Source organism: Chanos chanos, chromosome 3, assembly GCF_902362185.1.
Source record: "Chanos chanos chromosome 3, fChaCha1.1, whole genome shotgun sequence".
In the NCBI taxonomy this organism is placed as follows: Eukaryota; Metazoa; Chordata; class Actinopteri; order Gonorynchiformes; family Chanidae; genus Chanos; species Chanos chanos.
This window is the reverse complement of record NC_044497.1, coordinates 16,530,930-16,557,150: the sequence shown is the minus strand read 5'-3', so window position 1 is coordinate 16,557,150 and position 26,221 is coordinate 16,530,930. Positions and strand designations below refer to the sequence as shown.

Sequence of the window (26,221 nt, the reverse complement as noted above, 5' to 3'; positions counted from 1 at the left end):
ACGTGTGCACACATGGATACACCTTAAGGATACTTTGTGCTGCTGAAAACCCCATCATAAGAACCTGAAATGTTCTTTTTTGTGTGTTTTTGGTCATTTGCAACTTATGATCTTATTGCTTTCATTTATAATTATGGGTATTACTTTGTTACACACAACAAAACTCAGCATCTTAAAGAAAGAATAGGAAAAGCACAAGCCCAGCTAATAATGATGTAGGCCTATTTGGTCTGAAGCTACTATGAAGATGTTTATTAACCATTGGCTATGTGTTTTCAGTGAGTTCTCAATGTTTCCTTTTCTTTCTTTTTTTTAATGTTAATTACCAAAAAAAAAAAAAAAAAAAAAAAAGCTCTGAAACGCAATGTGTTTCGTTCCTGAATTCTGAACGCTATGTTTAGTCAGACTGCCATACTGCCAAGCTAATTTATGCTTCAAAGAGAATGGTGGGTATTCAGGCAGTAGACAGCCCTGTTTCTCTTTTGGGGGTGATGTATTCAGCGTTGCGTAACATGGCGTATGTCCACTGAGGCCGGGTGTTTTGGCAGGAACGATTCCTCATGCATTTCAGATGACAAAATTCTTAACTGCTCAGACAGTGTAGTGAACTCAGCCAAAACAGCGAGTTTCTTCGTCTTACAGCTCTAACAAATTTCATCTAAAGTAAGACTTTGAATAAACAGGATAAACCTCGCAACACCGCGTACGCGAAAGAGCTTAGCTTCTTATCTGTTGTTGAATTGCAGGGAGTAAGCCAAAACATTTAGGACAATTAGGAGACAGATTAACGAACCGCAGAAAGTCAATGCTATGTTAGCTGATTAGCAGACTAGCTGCCGTAGGACGCCCTGCAGGAGTGAACCACGGTGAGTAATTAGCTCAGTAGCTAAAAGGCGCAGCATTTAGCAGCTCAACGGACAAGGTCATTAGTGCTGATGCTAATTTCACAGTTGTGTCACGGACAGGATGGACTGCTCACCGCTGAGTAGTTTTGCGTAAACTTCATCCTCGTAAGTGGTATATACTGAATACACACCTTTGTTTCACGGAGCGAATATATGATTCATGACATATACTGATAATACTGAAGGGAGTTGAAGACAGTTAGGCGACTCATTTTGGTAGTGAAACAAGCATGTGTCATCTTAAATCAGTTACTCTCTCTCACACACACACATCAGCATGTCCGACAGGCAGAGGAAAAGATTAGGGAAGAAGTAGCAGCTGGGGAAAATGATACGTATCATAGATCATTGCAGTAGGGCACATCCTGGTCAGTCCTAAACATAGGGAAATGATTCTACAAAGATCCATCTTGCAGCAACCAAACCAACAATCAGCTAAAGGACAGAGACAGTAGTTATTCAGAGAGGACAGCCAGAGAGAGATAGTGTTTCTCTGTTAGGAGATTTGCCTGTATGGCGGAGGTACATGAATATTTGATGCGTGTTGTGTCAACTCTGCATAACTATTTACTTGCTCATACTCTTGCCAGCTTAATCAGGAGAAATGAAAGACCTAAGAATGAGATAGAGGGAGACCACCTCATCTACAGCCACTTATGTCAATGAGTATTCAGCTGACTCACAACTCTCAAAGATGCATAGAGGGCTTCAGAAAGATCTCCTGGGGCTCGCTCGCTTGCTCTCTCTCTCTCTCTCTCTCTCTCTCGCACACACACACGCACACGCACAAGTGACTCACTCTGTCTTTGTCGTCGGCCACATCACATAGGGTGTCATCCAAGTCCAAGATCCCACCATCACCATGTTCCAGTCGGTGAACCTGAACCCAATAACCAGGGTCCTGTGAGAAAGAGAGAGAGAGAGAGGAGACAGATCACTTAGTGCATGGATGTGTCACACATTTGAAAGAGGAAAGAATTAATTTGGTTCTCTCCACTGTCTGAGGTCTGACAGTGTGTTGTCTGGCTGTCTAGTCTGCATAATGTGCAGCCATTCTTAAGAGAGTTCATTTTTTTCTTTCTCCACAGTCAGAAATACACACACACACACACACACACACACACACACACACGACATCAACACAGTCCAGTGTCCTCACAGATAGGTGATGCATTTCAACTATGCCATTTTATTTCATGTTTAAAGGAAGACAAGTTACTGAAACCTTAAAAAACAACACTCTCTGCTGGTTTTAAAAGAGGGGATGTTATATTGTGCTGCTCTTATCAAATTTTTAATTTGAGAGGAGCTACCATGACATATCAGATATCAAGCCAAGACTGCTGTTACGAACTTGAGGTGAGACTGGATACATTTGCAGATGTACTCAGAATTTATTTGAACAGGGTATGACCAGGGAATACAACAGACCAGGAACAGAACAGGCACAGGATACACAGAAAACTCAGGTTTCAAGATTCAGAACAAACTTCACAGAGATCTCAGGATTAGCATACACATCAGGTGAAGACAAATTCCACACAGCAAACTGAATAAAACTAGGAGTATTCACACAAACAGCCAGGCAGAGTAGATTAACAGGTGATAAACAGGTGCCCAGCCTAATTAATTAACTGATTGGAACAAGGAAGTGACAACAATGAAAACAGAACATCAAACTGTCAGCAGAAGGGGGAATGAGACACAGAGCTCTTAAAACTAGGTGTTTCACATGGCTTTGACAGGAGTCCACATACACTGTCAGGACATCTGTGTGTGTGTTAAGATAAACGCGGCATGACATGGAAACTGGCTCTGTCAAGCACACACACACACACACACACACACACAAACACAGCCAGTTATGGTTCTAGTGATGAAAGGAGTCATGCTGACTACACAGCAATTGGCCCTAGTCACATTACTGAGCAAAAAAAAAACATTTAAAATGTGATTTATTAATCAAAACAGGCCACCATCCATTTTTATCTCCCTTACAAAAACCATCCAAACCATACAGCCAGAATGAGACCCTCAGTCATTACTGCCCACATCGCTCACCAGCCTTGGGTCCTTAAAACTGTGGCCTGGCGGCTGATCTGATATCAGCGCGTAGAAGAATGCCGAGGTACAGTGCAGCGAGCAGCTTTGCACCAATCCCAGGCTGAATCCTCTGAGCCAGGCTGGCATGCCAAGGTCCTGGAACACGTTCAGAGAGATGATGACGAGGACGATGATGACGATGATCGTATCAGATAAGATGTTGGGTTCAAATCCCTGCAGTGCGAGTTATCACTCTACACCATCCAAATGCAAAGCAAGCAAATCCAGACCAGTCATCTTTCTTTTGCTAGGCCCTTTGCCCTCTGTCTTTTGCCTCCACCCTCTAATTCTCACTCTTTCAACGCATATTCCATTCGGTCTTTCATGCTCTCTCTAAGCCCTGTGGTCAAATCACTTTGTGTGGATTATTCGACAATGTTGTATTCATCCTCATGTGGGGAAACCAGCCTTGAATTTCAGCAACCTCTGATAAAAAAAAAAAAAAACGGAACTTTTTCGCTCATGTTTAAAGCTACAAACCTGTTGCATTTTAATTTTAGTAAACACAACGACAACGTCCTAAAACTATTAGTACATCTTAATGAAAAATATGACAGCCTGAAGTAGCTGGCAAAAAGCAAAAAGCCCACAGTTGAAAATAACATTTTATACTGTGTTTGACCTTCAGTAAAATGCCTGAAATATGACCATTCAAGTGAACCATAAACAGACTTAAAAAAAAAAAAAGAAGAAAAAAAAATCTTTTGTCTCACTTAGTCACAAACAAACTTGAATTAAAAAGAAAAAAAATGGGGCTTTTTTCTCTCTTTTTCCATGTTTATTGCAGAGAAATGTCAATGAGTTTGTCGGTTTGGCCAGGGTATCTGGAAGACATTTACTAGCCACAAAGCCACAAAGAGAATCAGCAAATATCTGAACAAATTCTGAACTTGGACTGCATGCCACAACATCCCTGACTAACTTTCCCCTTCTCTGCCGAAAGCAGACGAAGCAGAAAACGACAGGCAGCTTACCCGTGGATTTATCAATGTGCCTGAGAGAAACGGATAGAGCTTGAGCTGTGATGAAAAAGAAGAAAGAAAAAAAGAAAATCTCCATAAGCATGCAAAGGGCGCCAATTATTTATGAGGTTGTTGGGATTTTTTGAGGGGGAAAAAACGGTGTGTCTTCTCATGCCTGATTTAGGAAGTGAACAAACCGCCCCAGATACAGCTGACAGGGCTGGACAGACAGATCAGGGCGCGTCTAGTGGGGGGAAAAAAAAAAAAAGATGAAAGAGAGTGTGAGTGTGTGTGATGCTGGACTTCAGTCCACTGTCCTGTTGATGTTGCCAGATGCTTGCCTCCTAGAGCCAGGTCAATCGGGGTCAGAGAGCAAATTTTTCACACAGAACGCACATGCAACACACACACGCAAACCACAGGTTTTGTCCCCAATGCTTAATAATTAAAACTCTCACACTTTCTCTCTCTCTCTCACACACACACAACCATAGACATCCTCCATCTCCTTTTTTTAAATTTATTTATTTTTTTCTCTATCACAGGGACACACAACCCCCCTCAATTTAGAGAAAAATGCCCGATCAAATTTTATTCATACAGAGAAAACAAAACATACAAGAATATTTACTGTACACCACCAAATGCTCAATTCCCCCCCACCACACACACACACACACACACAAACACACACCTTGCAACGTCTACACCTCTCAAAGCGGAGGCTGTGAAAGGTGGTGTCGATGATGAACGCCGATAAGAGTCAGAGATGTGTGTAACAAGGGCTCCTTTGTACAGAGAACCTATGTACCTGTGTAAGGCAATCCAGCTGTTTTAAGTCAAGCAGGAGATTAAAGAGGTATGACTGGTATATATACCGAACATGTTGAAAGACAGCTGAAGGCTATAGCCATCAAAAAAAGAAAGACAAAAGAGATGGAGTGAATGATACAGAGAAAAGAAAAATGACATTCACGAGTCACTCTGGAACGTATTCAAATATTTTTCTACTTCTGCAACTACTACTGGGGCATAACCTTGCTTTTGCCTCTGAGTTGAACAATTTGAGAATATTTTTTTCCTTTCCAAAGGCACATGCTCAAACTCTCTGAGACACATATCTCTGTGACACGAGTCAATAGCGCCATTGTTACCTCGGCTGTCGTTAAAAAAAAAGAAAGAAAGAAAGAAAGAAAGAAAGAAAGAAAGAAAGAAGGAAATCTAATGGTGTCAAAAGCCAACGCCATTAACGACAGACTGAAAAGGGTGACTTAAGCTAGCAGAGAATATTATTCCCATTAATCCTTCCAAATGCAGGACCAAACTGGTCTAAAACAATTTGAAAATTTTACTGGCCTAGACAAATTGATTAAAAAACAAAACTTTCATTGGTAAGAACCGTTTCTCATTGTGAAAACTAAACCTGAGCCCTTGGGTAAATGTTGTCTTTCGCACTCTCAATGCAAGGAGCTTTAGTGTTTTTAACCAGTCAAACAGTGGTAAGGGTCTGTGTGAAGCAATGGTAAACACTGTCACAAGGTCAGGGGCTGATGTAAAGGCCTCACACACACACACACACAGGCACATAAAGAGAGACAGACATTGTGGAGACAGATTAAGAGACTTGTTCTTTCTGGGTTGTTTTCAAATTACCTTTGACCTGGCATGTCACCTTGCAAAGTCATTTCCTTTTGCAGCAGATAACAATCACTCACAACCTTAATCACTGTCAACATAATGTTTTCAACAGCTTTCTATCTGATCTGCTTAAAACACTAAGCCACTGTGTCTTTATGCTTAAAGAAAACAATGAAATGATTCACCTAGTCCTCAACAGACAACATGACCACACATTATGGGGAGGGGGGGGGGTTAAGATCCAGTGACTGAGACAGTCAATGCTACACCTTACCTGAGCTGCCAAAGCTCTTCACCATGGGAAACAAGCACTCATGTCCCTAAGCTTCCTCTGCCATACACTACACATGCGCATATTTCTAACTCATCTTATGGCTTTTTTTCTCTCAGTTGAACAGACCACTCCTTCTTTTCTTTACATCACTTTACTTGCAATTGTGCATTTTTTTAGACATATAATATGGGGTTTATGCTCTTCAGCCCAAACCAGCTCTGTGAAATGATCTATGAAACTGGTCTTTCTGAAACAACCTGCTTGTACTCCAGATTGACATTTACGGTCAGTTGACTCAAGAGCTGCTCATATGTTTTACCCTCCATGTCTAACTAATCTGTGGGCATCACAGTCCAGGAATGTGTGCTTTGAACCACAGTGAACCACAGTTGATAATGTCTTTCCCTCAGGCTTCAGACTTCGGACATTTCACCTCAGTCACTGTGCCAAACGTCAGAAAGTGGAGTGGTCTCCTTCACTGAAACTCCTGCCAAATGTGCTCCAAAATTACTCCTTTTTCAAAGTCTCATCTGAGATCTCATCCTATACCATGGTAGTCAGAACATCCCCAGGAATTAGGGAAATCAGATGGAAGAGGGCACGAATCAGAGAAAACTGTACAGTATTAACTGACAGTGTGAGGACTTGGAAAAAATACTAAAACCTAAAGTGCAGCACAGTTTGATGAAAGTAAGACGTTCCATAGCTGTGATGTCACATGTGAACAACCTTTATTAAACATCTGTTGATGCGAATGACCTACATTTACATTTAGAGGACTACGGTTATGACAAAACAGCTGCAGAGTCACCGTTAATTAGAGATAAAAGGCAAATCAAAGTGTGATAGATTGATGTGTCCAGAGGTCTAACATTTGTCAAGAACCAATACACAGTGGCTTGTTTGGGCCTGTCCTTTGCATCCAACTGTAGACAAACAGCATCCCTGAGTACTGATGGCACACAGGAAATTAATATCACACATACACACACGCACACGAGCGTGCACGCACACACACACACACACACACACACTCTCAAACAAACAAACAAACAAAAAGCAATGGAGTCTGTAGGGACAGCCTGACACACAACACCCATGAGAGGAGCTTTGAGAAGCTCAGCGTAGGAGCACTTGGTGTAGAACGCGGTGACAACAGGCATGCTACGACTCGTCTCCTGTTTGTTAAGGAGTTACCCACAATGCCATCTCCCCAGTGCCTCCCTCCTGTACACAGTTTCAGTAACTGAGTCACACAGTGGAAGTACATGGAGTAAGCACTGCAATAGGACACTGTGTTGTGGAAACAGCCTGTTCCAAGCAAGCAACTGTAACAAACAAAAATATGGCCTAATGAAATAGGATTTTCCCGCGTAATTACGGACTATAAAATACTCTCTTATTTAAGGAGTGTATAACAATTGTAGGCAATGATTCAAGCATATTTCAGATTGTTTTTTGGGTTTTTTTTAACACTTCCTGTGTAATGTTTGCCAATGCAGTCCTGTGTATGTGTTGTAATAGAGTGATAAGGCTTCTGTAAGCCCATTAAACTTCACTCTATCTGCTTGGGCCAAAGCCATGACCCTCAGACATCTTAGTGTGTTTTAAAAGGGCTGGTCATGGAGACAGTGGATCCATGTGTCCAGATTTGTTCCAGTTTATCTCCACTGTGTGCCCAGTGGTGGTTAGAGGATGATGAGCGACCATATGCTCTTTCAGAGAGAGAGAGAGAAACAGAGGTGAGGTCATGTCTCAGTGAGAGCTATGGCTCCCAACTGATTCATGAACGGTCGCGTCACCTCATCAGCGTTTGCTACTCTTTCTCTGTTTCTTACACACACACACACACACACACACACACACACACACTGACATCTTACTTCCCCCTTTTTCATGTCTCTCTAGTGATACATAAACACCATTGTTGTCTCATAGTTTACTCCTAGTCTTTATGTCTCCATCTGGGTTATCTTAGTAGTCGATCTACCTATCTCACTACCAACTCTGTCTCTGTCTGTTTGATCTCATACTGATTAAGTCAACAAATCTTTGTCAGAGCCATCACCCTCTCCTGACAAAACTAACATCATAGGCGACCCAGTGCAAGTTTTTTTTTTCTTTTTTCTTTTTGTTTCTTTTTTTCTTTTAACTCTTACTCTTGTAAATCAATCACTGAGAAGAAGAAATGCTTGTTTGAAGCATACAATGCAACAAGATATTTGAGATTGAGACACAATACCGTCAGCTGCAGTATGTGTGTGTGTGTGTGTGTGTGTGTGTGTGTGTGTGTGTGTGTGTGTGCGCGTGCGTCCTTGTGCGTTATCAATAACATGTTATTAATATTGTCTTAATCCGGTCTGAGTGCAGACAGCTGGGATGGACAGAAATCAAACACCGTCCTCTAGAACCGTGACCCTCTCTCTCTCTCTCACACACACACACACACACACACACACACACATTCAGACCATAAACTGGAGTGTTGCGGTAAAGAAGATAAAACAAGGCTTAAATATGGATTCCATGTCTTCAAGAGTGTGACGCATCTATTACCATAAAAGCAACCGGACTGTCACTCTTTCAGCTCAGTGTCTCTGAAGCATAAGATCCATTGCTTAGCAGAAACTACTTTTGAAAGCAGAGATAATTCTTAAAGAACTGAAAGGTATAGAACCCTCATCTGCTCTACAGAAATGCTAAACACAGCTATACAACAACATTATATAAACAGTAATATCACTACATAGCACAAAGAAGGATGCAACAATTCAAGCATTTCAAAAACTACATGGAACAGTAATCCACCTCAGAGGAGAGAGGGTTCCCTGAACACAGGAGGGAGGGTGGGGTGGGGTGGGGGAGGGGCAGGGGTTGAGAAAAGAACTGGAAATTGGTTTAGACGGGGAAAGAATAAGGAGGAGGGAGGAGGAGAAATTTGTTGAAGTGAAAACGTTTAGTCAAGCTCCAAGGATATGACACAGTGTGTTTGAACTTCCAGCCTTTTAGCCAGACTGACTCCAGAGACAGACAGAATCATGTAAAGAGGTCACATTTAGAGAGGAACTGAGATACCCGAACCATCTGCCTATTCATGCTGACTCATTCTGACCCAGTTCAGAACTATCATTCCAGGACCAAAAGAGTATAGATTCACTCAGGCTCTCAGAGAGAGAGAGAGAGAGAGAGAGAGAGAGAGAGAGAGAGAGAGAGAGAGAAAGAAAGAGTGTAAGGTTGCTTTGAAGTCAGCTCCAACAGAAACAACATTCTGAGTATTGATACAAACTGATTGTTCAAAAGCACTAATGGTTTCCCTTAATGGTCGAGGTGCTTTCCTTTTTATTCTTTTGTGTGATCAACACCAAATGTCTTGTTTGAATAAGCAGCTTTTAGAATGATGGCTACAAAAAGGTGTATTTTTTTGTTTTGTTTTGTTTTGCTTTTCTCTTTTTTGAAGAACTCTAACCGCAACTCAAAGCTCGACAAATATAACAGAGAACATAAGGGACAAATACTGTGACAGTTAAAAGAGCCATGACAAATTCAACATTCATACAGATCCTATTGAAAAAATAGCCAAAGACATATAATTATCTGAATTAAAACATTAGCGATGAGCTTCATCTGCTGGAGGTTTTGGTGGTTGGGGGGGAAGCCACGCTATCTTTGGGTGAAAAGCGGTTTTATGGGTTCGTGAGTGAGATGAAAGGGATGGTGAGGGAGGGAAAAGAGATGGGGAAAGTGTGTGTGTGTGTGAGTGAGAGAGAGAGAGAGAGAGAGAGAGAGAGAGAGAGAGAGAGAGAGAGGTAAATGCATGCCCACCGTGAAGGAATGTAGGGAGAAAAGAGCACAGCTGTGGAAACCGATAAATCACCCGTGAAATGAGAGGCAGTACCACACTGAACACATTCCTTGACCAGAACTCACCTCTGCATGTGTGTGTGTGTGTGTGTGTGTGTGTGACCAGTGCTAAGTGACTCAATCAGATGAAGAGAAGAAGGCACAACATATAGAGATAGCTGGGCTTTGGGGCAACAGAAAATGACCTTCTTCTCTTTAGTTTTCTCCCAAGGCAAGAAACAATGTTGAGGCAGAGACGTTCCATTTGCTTTTCATTTAACTTGAAATCCTCTCCAGCAAAAGAGACTCTCTAAGTGGCATGTTAATGTTCCAAGTATGTCTGAGCAGCGCTAGCATTTAGCATCCTCGGGCTAAGCTTTCAAGGCCATAGGCTAGCGAGTTTATTTAGCTTGGCCCAATAGCACTGGCTGCCTTAGCATTGTGCAGTGGGCCCAGTGCCAGCTTTTACCCCTGAGTTAGGCTGGGCCATTAGCAAAAAGCTCCACGTTCCTCAGAACCATGAAGCAGCAGGGAATTCTAGTCGTTTCCTGTGCAGTAAAACCACCGCGGCTACACAAAGGTGAACCAGCTAAGCACAGCCTAGAGTGAGTTAGCGTTAGCATACCTGCAGAGGGAGATCACTTTACTCTCTTGAGTGGAAACTAAGGCTCTGTGGAACACACTGAACTGTGATGAAAGTGGAGGGGACGAGGGTAGAGGGGTGGGGGTCGAACCCTGGGAGAACATGTAATGTTTGTTCAACAGGAGGGACCCTCAGAGTCAAATTGCTAAACTAATATTCATTTCTCCAAGTATTGTGGACTACAGTATAGCACTCATCTTCTCAGATCTGACTCCAGAAGAGAAATAAACTGGCCTCAATAGGAGGTTTCCATAAAGGCTAAAGAAATATATGTTTCTGTCATCAGACCTCAGCGTTGGCTTCATGCCAGAGTGCTGGTCAGCAGGTGATCCAACAATTCTGATTTGATCCGGTCCCCAGCCTCTCAAATTTTTCATTGGACGAGCATACAGGTAAATGGGTGTTCTGATTTCCCTAGTAATTATTTCACACATATTTGACAAATGCAATGGGACTGATGTAGGTGCCCGTGGAGCAATATCACTGTTTGTCGCCCAATAGCTTAAACATGGAGCTGTAGTCATGTTAACTCACATGAAAACTCACATACAGCTACTGTGTCAAATGTTAGTCTTTACATTTATTTCACACCACTCAGCATGTTCACACAAAACAGGTTGGACACCATAAAATCCCACCACTCAGACACACAGCAGTCAGCATAATCTCAGAGTACATTTGTTTGTTATTTCATAAGTGGGAGTTATGTTAGCCAGATGGTGGCTATGCCCACGCCAAGTGAAACATTCTGCGGTGCGAGGGTATCAGAAAAAGCACAGAGAAACCAGCATGGGGATAAAACAGGACATATGGCGTTATGAAAACTATGAGCGTGGATGGACTACACAGATTGAAAGGGTAAATAAACAGTAATCCATGTTTCAGAGTTGTTCAGCCATTAAGGCCACTTTGTAGTACTTGGAAGACACATTCAATTACCGCACGTTGAATGGTCCGGTGATGAAAACATACGCCACACTTCATTACGACTTAACATAAGGCAAATGCTTCTTGAATAGTTTCCAGTCTGGAAGTGTAGCGTCATGTTAAGAATGCAGTGTATTAAAAAGCACTCCGCAAAACATGGGCTGATTCACCAAGTTCTGCCATTTTTTCTCTACAGACAGGCAGACAGACACACAGACACATGCACACACACAGGTACACATCGCAGCCTGTATTGTTTAACTATGTTTTTGAATGCCCCCAACCCTCTCGATGACCTCACCACCTCCAGCATGACATCATTCGTTTATGTCCCAAATAATTGTCATCTCCCTGACATGAGGGTTTCAGTCTGAAACTAACTTTCAGAGGTAAATACACCTTTGACAACCAGCATGTGACAACTGACACTGCAGGGTGTTCAGTTTGGGTGTCCAGGTAGACTAATGTTCAGCGGGTCAAGATGCATTGCTTTTGTTTTCAGTTTCACGCACTGTATTAAAAAAAAAAACAAAAAAAAAAACTTTTTTTTCCTGATAAAGACTGCAAAAAACACAGATGTAACAGTAAGGTGAAAGATTTTAGCTTCAAGTATTATGACTACATTTACAGCTGCATTAAGAAAGTAATAGAGGGTGTAGCAATGGTAGGATAGGATTTAAGAAAATGCATGCTTCATTATTTAACCAATCTAAGCGATTAATCCCTGTTGATAACTGACATTCAGTTAGTTCATGTTTCATTTTGGAGGGAAGAACGCATGGTTTCCTGTGAACAGAACATTATTTATTTAGATAATCTTTTCTAGTTGGGACTTGATCTCCCGTTTAACCCATTAATGCCCCAGCACCTAGGGAAGGGAAGACAAACTTATCTAAAACCTGTACCAATCAAACTGAAGCTGATAAAACACTTTTTGTTGTTGTTGTTGTTGTTGTTGTTTTGTTTTGTTTCATTTTTTCATTTGTTTTCATTCATTTTTTTTTTGTTTTGTTTTGTTTTGTTTTGTTTTTTTAAAGAGACAATGACAATTGAAATATTGTCAAATTAAGATAAAATCTAGGATTCATCTGAAACATTTCAACTAAAGTGTTATAAAAAAACCTCCAGAAACTCAAGTAGGAAACGAGGTGTACAATAAAAGGTGGGGGGGCCAACAAATTTCCAGATCCTCAGATAGGTGCAGGTGACAAAAAGAAGAATATTGTGTATAATTTCAGACACAAACCTTATCATTTTCTCTTCTAATGTGTTAGAAATGGAATTCATATTTGCTCATATCACTGAGCGGAAAAAAAAAAAAAAAAAACAACCTGCGTATCACGTAGCAATACTAAGACATCGGCCCCTCTCTATTTTACTGTGAGCATTGAGACTTGTCTGAATTAACCTTTACTTTATCTACTGAACATGTCGCTCTGAAAAATTAACGTAGTGGGGGGAGAAAAAAAAAAAAAAAAAAAAAACCTCAAGGCTGGGAGAGTGAATTCAATCAAGACAGCGCTTTTTAACTGAGTCTTTGTTACGGCTCTGAATTGTTACTATTAAACTCATTAACCTGCCTTTTCAGGAGATGGTGCAAAAATATCAGCCCAAGGAACAACGGAGGCATCAAGGAGACTAAAACAAGTGGCTCTGATTCAAAATGGGTCAGATGGGCACAGATCAGGGAGGCACAACAGACATGGCTGTGATGTTTGTAAACAGAAGTAGGCATTGAACCCCTTTATGGTAGCTGACTGGTAATGTATTTATGAAGAGACCTGTGGGGGTTGTAAAGGTTAGCATTTACCAGAGCAGTGACTGTAATTGTATTAGAATGCAATTGTACTGAAAGCTTGGACTAACAGCCACTGTGGAGGTGAAACAAATTTTAAGGGTGCGTAAATTGAAGTGTGAATGCATCAAGACAAAAGCTAGCACTGTGGTATGAGTTAGGGTATTGAGTATATTGTCCCTAATAACTGTGCTTTGACCTAGCCAGTGTCCTCTGGTCCAACTCTCTAAGAACAACCAGAAATCAGGCTATTCAAACAGGAAGTGCAGAGGTGTGTACCACACACATGATGTTTACACACACACACACACACAAATTACTGCCAATCCAATCCAGGCAACAATCCAATATTCACAAGTCTGAACATCTGACAGAATGGAGGAGAAGAAAGAATCGTAACAGTTAAAAGAAAGAAACAAAACAACAGACAGGGAAATAAGTTGAGAAGAAAACAGAGTTGTGGGAGCACTGGTGAAAGTCTGAACTGGAAAGCTCTTTCTCAACACCATTGTATGTGGACTGCAGACTGAGCCCTGGTTTTGTTTAGGCTTGCTCTCTTTTCTATAGGGGGCAAAAAAGGGGGAAACCCAGGAAAACAGGGACTCCACTTAATGCATTTCCAGAGCAATAGATATCAAATAAAGGGACAAGCAGCAACATGGCATGTTCCAGAAAAACAAGTGCAATACCTTTATTCTATCCTTTATTCAGATGTAATTTCATGCAGGTATACTGTTAAGGTGTATGCTTACCTTACTCCACACTACCTTTACTTCTTATTTGCATGTGTATATGAGAGGGAGTTGAGTATGTTGTGAGTTTGACTAAGAACGTCCGAAGTGTATATGAAGTAACCAGCTATTCACAGCAACACAAAACGCACATGTCCCAACCTCCCTCCCTCACCCACCCACCCCCCAGCTGTCAGTAAACCAAAACCCATTAATTCAACAAAACTTGTTTCACTAGTCTTTGTTTATGCAGAAGAATAAACACAAATGAATGAATGGCAGAGAAGATTACCATGTTGTTGTTGTGTGTGTGTGTGTGTGTGTGTGTGTGTGCGTGCGTGCGTGTGCGTGTGTGTGTGTGTGCACGCTCTTCATTATATCCCTGTGGACTCATAAAACATGAGCTCACACACGGTGGGAAGTGCTCATTGAAGCAAACACAGGAAGTGCACTTCATGAGCAGGAAGTCCACATCAAAGAGAACATTGCAACTGGGGAAACAGGGCATTAGGTCCATTGGCAAGATCTTAAGGGTGGTGGCTGACAGGATTATTAATCCATAAAGTAGCAGTACTGTAGAAATGTTTTAGACATATTAAACATGTGACACATATAATAAACACATTTAAGAAGCAAACATTCTACAAGTCAAAATTACTTCATTACCCACCATGGTCTGATCAGAATCTTTTGCTACTATAATATCTCGTACTAACACCCCCCCCCCCCCCCCCCCCCCCCCCCCCAAAAAAGTCCGCAACAGCTATGTTCATTTCATTTTGAGACATTCCTATTTTTACACGGACATATGGGGAACATTTTGGTACTGATGGGAAGCTTTGGATCCAAAGGTCTTTGTAATTTGCATGCTGATCAAGCAGCTCCCTTTCCAGATCAAACGGGCCAAAATGATGGCTCAATCAGAGTCCGTATGTCAGAGAGAGTTAAAGAAAGCCCTGCTGTGCTACCTCCAAAGAGACAGCCTGGAAAATTTGACTGACATATGTTCTCAAACTGCCACAAGGGCTATTCAGAATACATCTGACAGGACCTGTAAAATCGCTCAATTGAAGGAAGAAAAAAAAAAAAGAGGGAGGAAGAAAGAAAGAAAAGTCTACAGAGTCATTCAGGTGGAGCATTACCAGTCTCAATCAGACATGCTCTTACTGTAAGAATGTTCTAATCGCACCTGACAGGAACAAATTTGTCCAGATAAATCCGCTATAATATAGAGAAAGGCGTTTGGATCTACCTTGTACTGGTGACAGGCTGGCTCAAGTTGAGCTTCTACAACTTATTAGCGCAGTCATTTTTAGAAATAGGCACCCATTTGTAAAACCAAAGAAAAGCATAATAAACTCTCCATGGTCCATTTCTGTAGCTTTCAGAAGAGATATGTCTGGTCTGATGCATCTCTTAGATTAACTGATCCTGGCTCCAGACTTGGAAAGCTATGGTGGTTTTAAGACTTAGAGAAAGCTATGCCAGAACTTTCCAAGATAAACATACAGGTTCAATTTTGCAACGTAAATTTGCTTAACTGCCTGTCACGGACCTGGATTTTACACATAGATGTATCAATTCCAAGACGCATTATAGCTTAAGATATTATCTTATTACAAAAAAAAATAAAAAAAAATCAGCACAGGGCTATGTTTATGAACATTAGGACAAAGCTGCCATCCACAACAACTGGTGATTAATGTGGACAGATTGTGTTTTGGAATCTGATTTGGGAAAACAAGAGGAAATGAGCATGTATGCTGCTGTAATGGCGATTATACCCAACAGTCTTATCCAGCTATGCCTTATAGTCTCGCCTTCATTTACCTGACAAACGAGGGGAATCCCACGCTCGCGAACACACCTTTGATTGACTTCAGTTTGCCAGCGTTGTCATTTCCCACCTGTGTAAACTGTGCTGCTAATCGCTCACCTGATAACATCAACACAGTAGCTTAGCAAGGTCTGTGAGAACCCCGATAGCAAAAAAAAAAAAAAAAAGAAGAGAGAGAGCTAATTTGGCTATAAACGTTAACAGCATACACTCTGGGAATGAGAGCCATACCAAGATTTTTCAAAGACCACAGCTCCATCTAAAATTCCCTACAGCTGTTTGAATTTAGGCCGACTAACAGACACTGTGAAGACACACTAAGACAAGGTTTATGCAGTCAGCTAAATGGCAGTTTTACAATATTGATACTGGTACTCATACACAGTAAAAACAAGGCACGAGGAGATAGGGATACGAGGAGAATCTACCATGGGGGTCAAGGGAAGGATCTAGTGAAAGAGACTGGGAGAAGCTTGGATTATGGGAGTGACTGAAGGGAAAGGACTGGAAGTCTGAGTTCCATTCTGGGTCAGTGCTTGGAAAAGCCCTGTGATGAAAGAACCATCCATCCCACAGGGACTGTCTGACCTACTCACAAGCCAGTGACTCCATTCCTCCCCCCAAAAGCCCTCTGAGTCACTTTCTCTAGGCCGACTCCTTCTCCCGTCTACTCCAACTCGTTCAGAGTTGAACATTTAAATCCCTCCAGGGAGGGCATCAAATCATGGCAGCTAACCTGGACCAAAAAAAAAAGTCTTCTTTTTTGCGCCCAATTTGCAGAAACAGTTGCACATTGGTAAGGGAGGCTAATTCTATCTAAAGCACTCTGGAGTGGAAAATCAGGACCTTAGACTAGAGGTTTAGTGGGAATTTTAACACGCTTTGTTCTGGCATGCCAGCGCAGTATTTTCCTATAGGGACTCTCATCCTGGTAACGGAGGCTAGAGTGAGGTAATGCTGTGGGCTTTAATGAATCGACACATATATCAAGGCCAGTGTGCTGCAGAGAGATGCCAGAGAGTGTGTGCTCACACAGAGGGGGAAAACTCTGAGTGTTTTTCCATATCGCGGGAGGTACGAGACCGAAAGCCTTTAAGGAACTCACAAAGGTGAAATTCAATGAGGCTGTTGCTCTTTAAGAGAAGAAGAAAAGGCTGTGTGCTCTGTAAGGAGAGACTGAATCAATAAAATTAAGGAGAGATAGAGAGAGGGAGAGGGAGATAGAAATTTAATAAGATCTAAAAAGCTTTCATTTACCACTGGTTAGGATCCAAATCAGAGGAGTCACTGAGGAAAACAAGGATGCAGGCCCACACAAACATGCTAAAACACACTCACGCACACACACACACACATTAGTTATTTTCCCATATTGTTGATCCTGTACTCAGGGTCAGTGAGATAAACATACAACACAATTTCTCTGGTCACAGGTACACCAATCACATCGCCACACTGACCTTTCCCAGCACACAATAAAAGCTTTAACAGACAAGCAAGCGTAAACAAAACAGAGAAGCCATTCAGTATCTGACATTATGTTTAAATAGCATTACTTCTCTAGGTCAAAGCTACAAATTTAGATCAGACCCACAATGCCTTGTGTGCACGGTCTGTTTCCGCTAAGGTCTGATAACGGCATGACCATAAAACCATAGCAAATTTTCTTAGCAAGGAACGCTCGCTAAGAACGCAAATTTATCCAACATCTCAATCAAATGACCGCCAATCTTTCCCATTAACAGAGAACTGCAAAATCACAGTAAATCCTCCACATAAAGCCGTGTCCGTTATGTGTTCAGCCATCCAAATGCCGTTCTCTTTCCCAGTGACAGGATAACTGCCCATTAATGTCAGGGATGGTGGTATCTGATCTCCTCAACCAATCACATCAGTCACTCTTTGAGGACCCACCAGAATGTAATGGCTTTGGTGTGAGAAAGACCAGGGTGAGGAAAGAAAAAAAAAAAAGGGGGGGGGGGGGGGGGGGGGGTATTACGCACAGTGCCAGTGTCTGACTCAGAGAATGGCACTGCCTCTTCTCCACAGGAGATCGGGGCATCGCGCCAGCCTCTAAGCACTGACGAATGAAGGGAAGCCCACCCTTGGTACAGAGCACAGTAGCTGGGCATTCTCCAGGGCACTCCAGACTGTCTGTGTGGGCATGTGCGCTCTGGGCATTGAAAAGACCGTGGCACCCGCTGATTGGACTTGGCTGTGCTGTGAGAGAGTATTGTTGGGAAAAGAAGGTGCCAGAAATGAGCCGCTTAGATAGGAGCTCTGGATGAAAAGAAAACCAAGGCTGCTGGACGAGACAGGCAGACTGCTTTAGAGTGGATTTTCACCTGAAAACACACTCCAAAAAACTGCTTTGGTTAACATGTATAAATGTATACATACTTCAGATCTCACGCAACTGACAACAGGCCCAACTGCCCTTATGAGTGTCTTCATAAAAACAGAACATCTGAAACCTGTCGCCGCAAAATTCTGTAATAGCAAGAACGCATTACAAATATGTGATGTTTATGTATCTTATGTATCTGATGTTTATGTTTGTGTATCTAAGGATATGTGATATTTGCGATTACCCTGCAGGATTTTCTCTCAGGCCTAATCTAATACACCTCATCTCTTTATTCACAGACCCCTGTGGGTCTAGAAGAACTGAGTTCAATGCGTTTGTCCAGGGTTGGTGCACCACCCTACGCATGATGAACCTCTCCAGGAGAGAAGCTACAAACTCTTGATGTTGTTCATCAACAGGTTGAGGGCAGTTTGCGAGAACAGCCGTTCCTGCAGCTGGTGAAAATATCTGTGCTCAGCTCATCTGCTGAAATGTAATCCTCAAGGTGAAACTGGAGCAGGTGTGTAAGAGAGACACCCAACACCTGCTGACTCCACACTGTGGTGTTACTCTCACCAAACAATACAAAAACTACTGAGGAAAACCAGCAACACCTGTGTCCGTTACTGAGGAAAAAAGTCTTACGTAGACATAAATCAAGAGATCCTCCAGATAAGTTTCTTTAAAAAAAAATAAAGTAAATAAATAAAGTTAAAGTTCCTAAAATTAGTTGTGGCAGCAACATCGTAAACATGTGGTATGAATGGAGAACACAGTAGCAGATGTTTAATGGAGTGTTGTTTTAGTTGTTGTTGGTGTGTCAGAGTTATAGTCAGAATTACACTGGAAAAACAATTTTAAAAAATGGCATGGCTGTATACTTAAGGTATTTAAGGGCAGAGGCCGGAGAGGAAACCAGATGAAAATACTTGGTAATTATGAGTTTGAGTTTGTGTTAGTTATAAACTCTGGTCTAGTTTTCCAGTCATAGCATAAACAATACACAGTGTTGTCTATTCTAATCACCCAAGAAGGCCTTATCAAAGAATACTATATATTCTCAATGAATACACATATAATAAATACATACTCTATGAATATATTTATCATGTGCTAAAAAGTGATGGCAATGCAATGAGAAAGCCAGAGTGCTTGATTATTACCGTGGTAACCTTATCTGAACTGCATGCACTCACAGTTTGACAATATGACAGACAGAGCGGGAGAACTGACAGTCACAGAGAGGGAAGAACCGGTTCTCACACGACAGAGATGACTGGTGGCAAGACCAGTAAGTTGAGATTGAGTTGAGTGACTGTGTGTGTGTGTTTGCATGTGTGTGCCTGTGTGTGTGTGTGTGTGTGTGTGTGTGTGTGTGTGTGTGTGTGTGTGTGTGCAGAGAGGATCTGTCGTCACAAGGAGGGAGTGTCAACAGCCAAGCCAACAGGCCTGAACCTGCACACCCGTGCATATACACATTTACAAACGTACACCAACCAAACCATACCCGAACACACACACACACACACACAAAACAGGTGTGGAACAGGGCTGTTTTCTGTTTTTCAAGGGATATCTGTGTGGTTATATCTAGGAAGAAATAACACAACGTGCAATGAACCACTCACTTAATACCATGACAATGGAGCACCACAGTCTTTTGTCTGAACATGACTATACATCATTCTGTGGTACGAGAGAGAGAGAGCTTTTCAGTTTATTAGGAACACCCGTGACTTGTCCATGTTATATCTCCACTTCAAATATTCTTTTAGTCGCTCACAGAGTTAAACCACATCTGAGGGGAAAATTGCTCCTCATCCTTTTATAAGCTTTGGTGTGTTGAAATATTAAGACTGATATTACAACCTGCTGAAGATGACTCTACATTTAGAAGATTCAGCCTGTAAATTCTCTAAATATTTCATACAAGATTCTTTCTGGCAGTTCTGTTTGAACAGACTGACCCAGTTCTGAATCTAAGTACAAAGTAATCATCTGCCAACATGCTCTCCGATCAACTACATCTTTACAGCTGCACTGAGAGGAAGACGGAGAGATCACATCAGCCAGTGGTCAGACAGTTAGTCTGTTAGTCCTGTACTATCTATCGTGGACTGAGATGACTTTGAGTTTTACGTGACACTGTGGGGGCAGATGGGAACTGTGTTCAGACCTGCCATGATTTATAACTATTTATATCTAGGGTGTGTTCAGGATATTAGGGTATATTGTAACATTTCCGATATTGCATTTTAAAATGTGATGTATGATACAAACATGGGGGGGGGGGGGGGGGGGGGGGGTGGTAATGAAATTTGATGTGAGTCTACTTCTATCCATTGGTTTGGTACAGTTAGGTGCTGTAGTTAGTTGAAATAATGTTCTGCTAAATGCAGCACTATGGAATGAACTGCTGTACAAGCAGAGAGGAGAGGAGAGGAGAGGAGAGGAGAGGAGAGGGTAAATATAAAGAGTATCTGTAATCTAAACAAATATCACAAATTCCTGGAGTAGAACACATAAGGATGAGTTTTCTGTGTAAGAGCTACAGGCTATTTAAGGCCTGCTGCATATAGTGATAGATATCAATTACAGATTAAAGGGACCAGATATTTGAGGGACACAAGTAAACAGATAAACTGAACTATTTCTGAACCGACAGACAGACAATTCTGCCTTACAGACAGGACAGTGACTTCTGTAACATGACCATAACATCTCCTCTGTCTCTTGCCTCGAAAGTAATTGCATAAAGCACAGATACCACTACATGCATTTAAGTTTGTATTTACAGATAAATAGTTATAGTGAGAATCAATCAAAACTACAATATGTTTCGCAATCATGTTTTTTTGTTGTTGTGGTTTTGTTTTGGTTTTTTAGTTAACCTGAAAACAGCTGTTAAACTGGAATTTTATGTCACAGAGGTGTTCTTCATGGTCAGTGAAAAATAAACACATGCGGTTTGCCTGCTCTGTTTTCTTTTGCATTTATTTCATCTCTTGCTGGGAGGGGGAACTGCAGATTAGCCCAGGTGGATAGTCCTGATCCCAAACACTATGGGTGAGAGAGAGAAGAGAGTAAACACCATTATCCATCTCCTTAAACAACCACATCTCTTCCTCCACCTCCTCCTCCTTCATCTCCTTCTTCTCCTTGTTCTTATGTCTCCTCTACCAACAACCACAAAAGGAGTTTGAGAAACATCCCAGAGTTCTCACTAATGCCCTGGGACAGAGACTGTGCTTTGAAAGTAAAGCCATCTCTCTCTGCCCCCCCCCCTTTCTCCTTAAGCCTCACAGAGCAGACATGCTCATAAAGACACAGCCTAGAATCTAAAGCATCTTTTAGCCTGGTACCAAATGAGTGAACTTCATTAACACCAAAACGTTAGACAGAGTTGTGTGAACAATGCTGGTGACATGAATCACTCTGAGCCGAGACCTAAACTCATTAACACGGGTGTGGAAGCATATTTGAGTTATTACTTAAAAAAGTTCATTTCTACACAGGCACGTGTATGCAAGCTTATGCATAACATACAGAGGGGATGCTGTAGCAGAAAAATGCAAATATGAATACAATTAGAAGATATGAAAAGCCTGCCAGATATGGAAAGTCTGTCCATTGTCAGGAAAATAAAAAAGTGATGCAACCGTTTGGCAAGGACAGTGGATTTTGTTTAACTTGACAGAATAACAATGATTTAATTTGACGAGTTAATCAATTCCAGACCAGTGGAAAAATGATTCACCAAAAAAATAGAAACACACACACACACACACACACACACACAACAATTACAGATAACGACTGGAGTAAAATTTTGAAAAATCCAACAGCGCTGCCAGCCTGCATGCACATCCTTCAAATCTGGGCCAGATTATTCAGCTACATCGGATTTAGAGCTAGTTTTACCAAAAGATGAAAAGAGGAACTTATGGAAATTGCAACGCTACCGGCGTCATCCCAAAGGGTGCATTATCACTTAAAAGCCATAAAAACGACGCTTCACAAAAGCCTGGCTAATTTGCTCTTCATGTTAAATAGTTATTGGAATCAAACAAGACCAAAGAAAAGGCCATTTTTAGGTGCCACGTCGCTAACGGAAAGGACAGTGTCGCAGACAGTTTGTTCCCTCATTTGATCTTAATTTAGCCTTTAACCAGATCAAAAAAAAAAAAAAAAAAACACAAGCGCAACATGTTCCCAGTACTGAAAGCAAAATAGAGTCAGCACCACTGAAAGCTGACAGGAAAATCAATATGCTGTGGAATGGACGTCAGTTGGTCTCTAAGTGCAGGCACTTAACTCGTGAGTGAAGGTCTGGAGGACAGGAAAAGCCCCAAAGGTCATTCCTAAAATGACTAAAGGTGTGTGAGAAAAGAGAGAGAAAGACAGATAGGTATTAGGGTTGAGTCAGATTCCCAGCCCCTCCTTGCTCTGCGTTTACTACCTCCGGAGGACGAAAAAACCTCAGTGGTGGTTTATTAGACGCCGTATTCCCTCGCCTGTCATTAGCCTGTCTTCACAATCAAGATCAAAAGAGTTAAACCTCCCTCATGTTGTCATTACATGATATTACAGCAAGTTATGATACAGTCAGGGATACAGTCAGTACTTTACTTGGGGCATGTGACATCCAAGAATGTTTGAATGGTAAGACAATCTATGAGACAGTAGATGTAGTTTGTTTTCAGAGCTAATAGTGCCTTTACAGATGTCTTTCTACAATGCCCAGAAAACACAAGCACAGTAAAATGCAAGATGGCATGAGCATGAAAAGCATTCTACACTGTGGTGATGTGGTGCTTTTCAGAGGGAACCTGAAAATCAATATGGAAAAAAAAAGACACTCAGTCACCCTCATTTATGCACCCCCCTCCCTCTCTCTCTCTCCCTCTCTCTCTCTCTCTCTCTCTCTCTCTCTCACTCTTTCTCTCTCTCTCTCACATACACACACACTCACACACAAAATGTCTCATCAGTTCATGATTAATACTGGAGTTGCGACCCAGTTATTTTTCCCACAATCCATTAGGAAGCTGCTGCTTCATCAGCATCCAACCCAGCAGAAATTCCATGTATGCTAATAACTATAGTGTGTGCTTAATTATCAACCACGCTCATTATGCTCAAACCCAGCAGTCCTTACACACAGAAAAGAAAGGAAGAGAAGCAGTCACAATATCATCAGCCACTGTTTTTAAGTCCTGCAGAATAGATGGAAATGCAAATGTGGAGCTGAGAGAGTTGTAGGGTATGAGGTCACGCTTTGGGTAAAACAAGGAAAAGGGACTGAAATGGGATTAACCATTGGTGGACACATTCCACAGGGCTGTTTAATGTTTGATTGCTTCTCCAATTCAGTCTAATTCCATTATTGTCTGTATATGCACGAGTCTCTGTGTGTGTGTATGTGTGTGTGTGTGTGTGTGTGTGTGTATGAGCAGTGAGAGAGACAGAGGCAAAGAGTCTACACAGCGTCTTTTCTCAAACACAGAATTTGCCCATTCGAACCTCCAAATGTATCACTCAAATTTATCACTTGAGGAACACAAAACTCTCACTCGGGAATTTTCTTTCTTTCTTTCTTTTTTTTAATATAGATTTACTAGACAAGAAGAAGTGTGTGCTGAACATACACACTTCACTAGGTTTGTTTGATTAACTCACAAGAAAGAAAAAGAAACAAACTTGTACGTGACACTGGTTGTTTGAGGGTTTCAGTGACCTGTTGCTCACACACAGAATAGAGCCTGAACACAAACACAGTCTTGATGGTTCTGATGATACGTTTCACTTTAATGCCATTCAACACTGACATCAGACTGCATTATTTATTAGATGTCCATTATGATTGAGAAGCAGGTGCTTTCCCCAGAGGAACCTTCCATACAGACATAATCCAATTACGCAGCTCTCACTCAGGCTTTTACTGATACTACTCTATCAGACAGAGCTCCATGCTATATCTCCTAACTCAGAGAAGGAGAGCACCAAACACCCTGTTAATATAACTCAGCTCCAGGTCTTTCATGTCTGTGCAGGGTCTGAATTCTGGTGTATAACTCACTGGTTTTACTTTGCATACCTTACAGTGCACCGCTTTCAACCACAGCCAACTGGCTCAACATCATAGTGCTATTGCGAGTACTGTTGTTTTGCTATTTTAATCATCGCTGTTCTTCGTTGTTGTTACTACTGCTAGTAGTAGTTGGAGGAGTAGTAATAATAGCAGAGCTAGCATTACTGCTATTTGAACTAGTTGTTGTAGTAGAAACAGTAATAGTATCCCAGTCATAGTGGCCACAGTAGAAGTAGTAGCTGAGGTAGCAGTCTATGTAGTTGTAACAGGAGCAGTTGTGAGTGAAAGTCGTAGCACTAGTCACAGCAGTAGCAGCAGTGGTGGTTGTAGGAGCAGTGACAGGTGCAGTAGTAATTGTAGTAATGGTAGCAACAGTAAAAGGAGAACCATTAGCCCCAGAAGTAGAAGTCATGCAAGTGGGTCTAGTAGAATTAACAGCACTAGTAATACCAGTAGTAGTAGTAGTTGTAGTTTAAATTAGGTTTTGAAAACCCAATGTAAACATTGTGTATTTCAGGTTTCTTTGATGTGCAGAGTTGATTTATTGCGTTAATTAAGAGCCTTAGGCATTGCAATCTCAGTTTTACATTACCTACATTGCACTAAGACTGAGGGAGACATTAGTTTACCTGCATTGCACTAAGACTGAGGGAGACATTAGTTTACCTGCATTGCACTAGGACTGAGGGAGACATAGGGATGCCCCGATCCGATCTCAAAGATCGATAGCGGGGCCGATCAAGGCATTTTTTTAACTGATCGGTATCAGCTTTACCGAGCACCACCCTAAGCCCGATCCTTTGTTACGTACACTTACGTACATTTTCTGGTATAATTCCCACAGCACACCTTAATGCTCTCGACACTACATTTCAGACACTGCTCTACCAGAGCTTTACAAGGTTTACCTTTTTATTTTGTAAAATAAAAAGGTAATAAAAAAAATAAGGAACAGCTTGGCCACAGGCAATTCTTTTCTTAATGTATTTGTTATTCAGTTGTCAAGCATATACACTGAATTGGTTTTAATAACTTTAATGTACTTGAAATGTGCACTGTGCAACTATATTACCTAGGAAAATACAAGTATCGGATCGGGACTTGGTATCGGCAAATACGGATTGGGATCGGGGCAAAAAAACTTGATCCGGACGTCCCTAATTAGTTTACCTGCATTGCACTAAAACTGAGGGAGCCACCAGTGCCAATGACATGACCAGAGACTTACAAGAAAGACCTAAAAGACAATATATAGCATTAAAACAACGGTGTCAAACTTGTTTTGAACACAACTGAGAAGCAGGAATTATTATCTCAGTACAAACTTCTCACAACTTTCATTTCTTGACTCCTGGATTGACGTAATCGCAGTTCAACAAGTTACACATCTAGAGGAGTTACATATCATCATTCTGAAAATATTTTGTGGTGAAAGAGACAGTCTGTGACTAGATTGTGATTTGAGTGACACTGCATAAGAAGGAAATAAAGAGCATACACAGAGACCAGACAAAATACAGAATTTTATTTCATTGTTTTGGCTTTGGCAAATCCAAAGGGTGTGTTTCCCTATAGTTTCCTAAAGTTATTCAATAGGTAATTATTATACTTTGATCTTTAGTGGGGTGTTGCACTGTTGGAACAGCTGGCCTTATTCACTTTTGGTAACAGTTTTTAAATAAAGGTGTTTGCCTTTCCAGTTCATGTTAATTAGTCAAAAAGACCTCTGCTTTAAGACCAACGCCTTAGAACTGCTCCCCTGACCACACATTAAACTGTTCAAAAAACATCACACCCTCAAGACGCTAACCTGACATGCTGAGACACCACTAACCAAATACTTTGGTTCTGCTAGAACTTGTCCACATAATTCCTAGATGAAGGCACAACCTGTCACACCTCATCTCTGACAAGGATAATACATTTTGTACCAATCAGTGCCAAAGACAAAGGAACAGAATGATCTGTACCAATAAGAAACAAAGGATAATGTACTCTTCACCAATCAGCGACAAAGGATAGCATACTCTGAACCAATCAAAAACAAAGGATGACAGGCTTTTTGCACTAATCCTAAACAAAGAATCGCAGGCTCCATGCCAATCAGAAACAAAGGATAACAAGCTGT

At 41.4% G+C, this 26,221-nt stretch overlaps 1 protein-coding gene across 1 annotated transcript in view; it reads right to left on the bottom strand.

Moving 5' to 3' along the window:
- The window catches only part of pard3aa (par-3 family cell polarity regulator alpha, a), a 315,517-nt gene that overhangs the window by 278,015 nt on the left and 11,281 nt on the right, over window positions 1–26,221 (bottom strand). Inside the window, 1 exon segment of the mRNA XM_030767365.1 lies at window positions 1,705–1,806. Coding sequence (XP_030623225.1) covers window positions 1,705–1,806 — 102 coding nt within the window.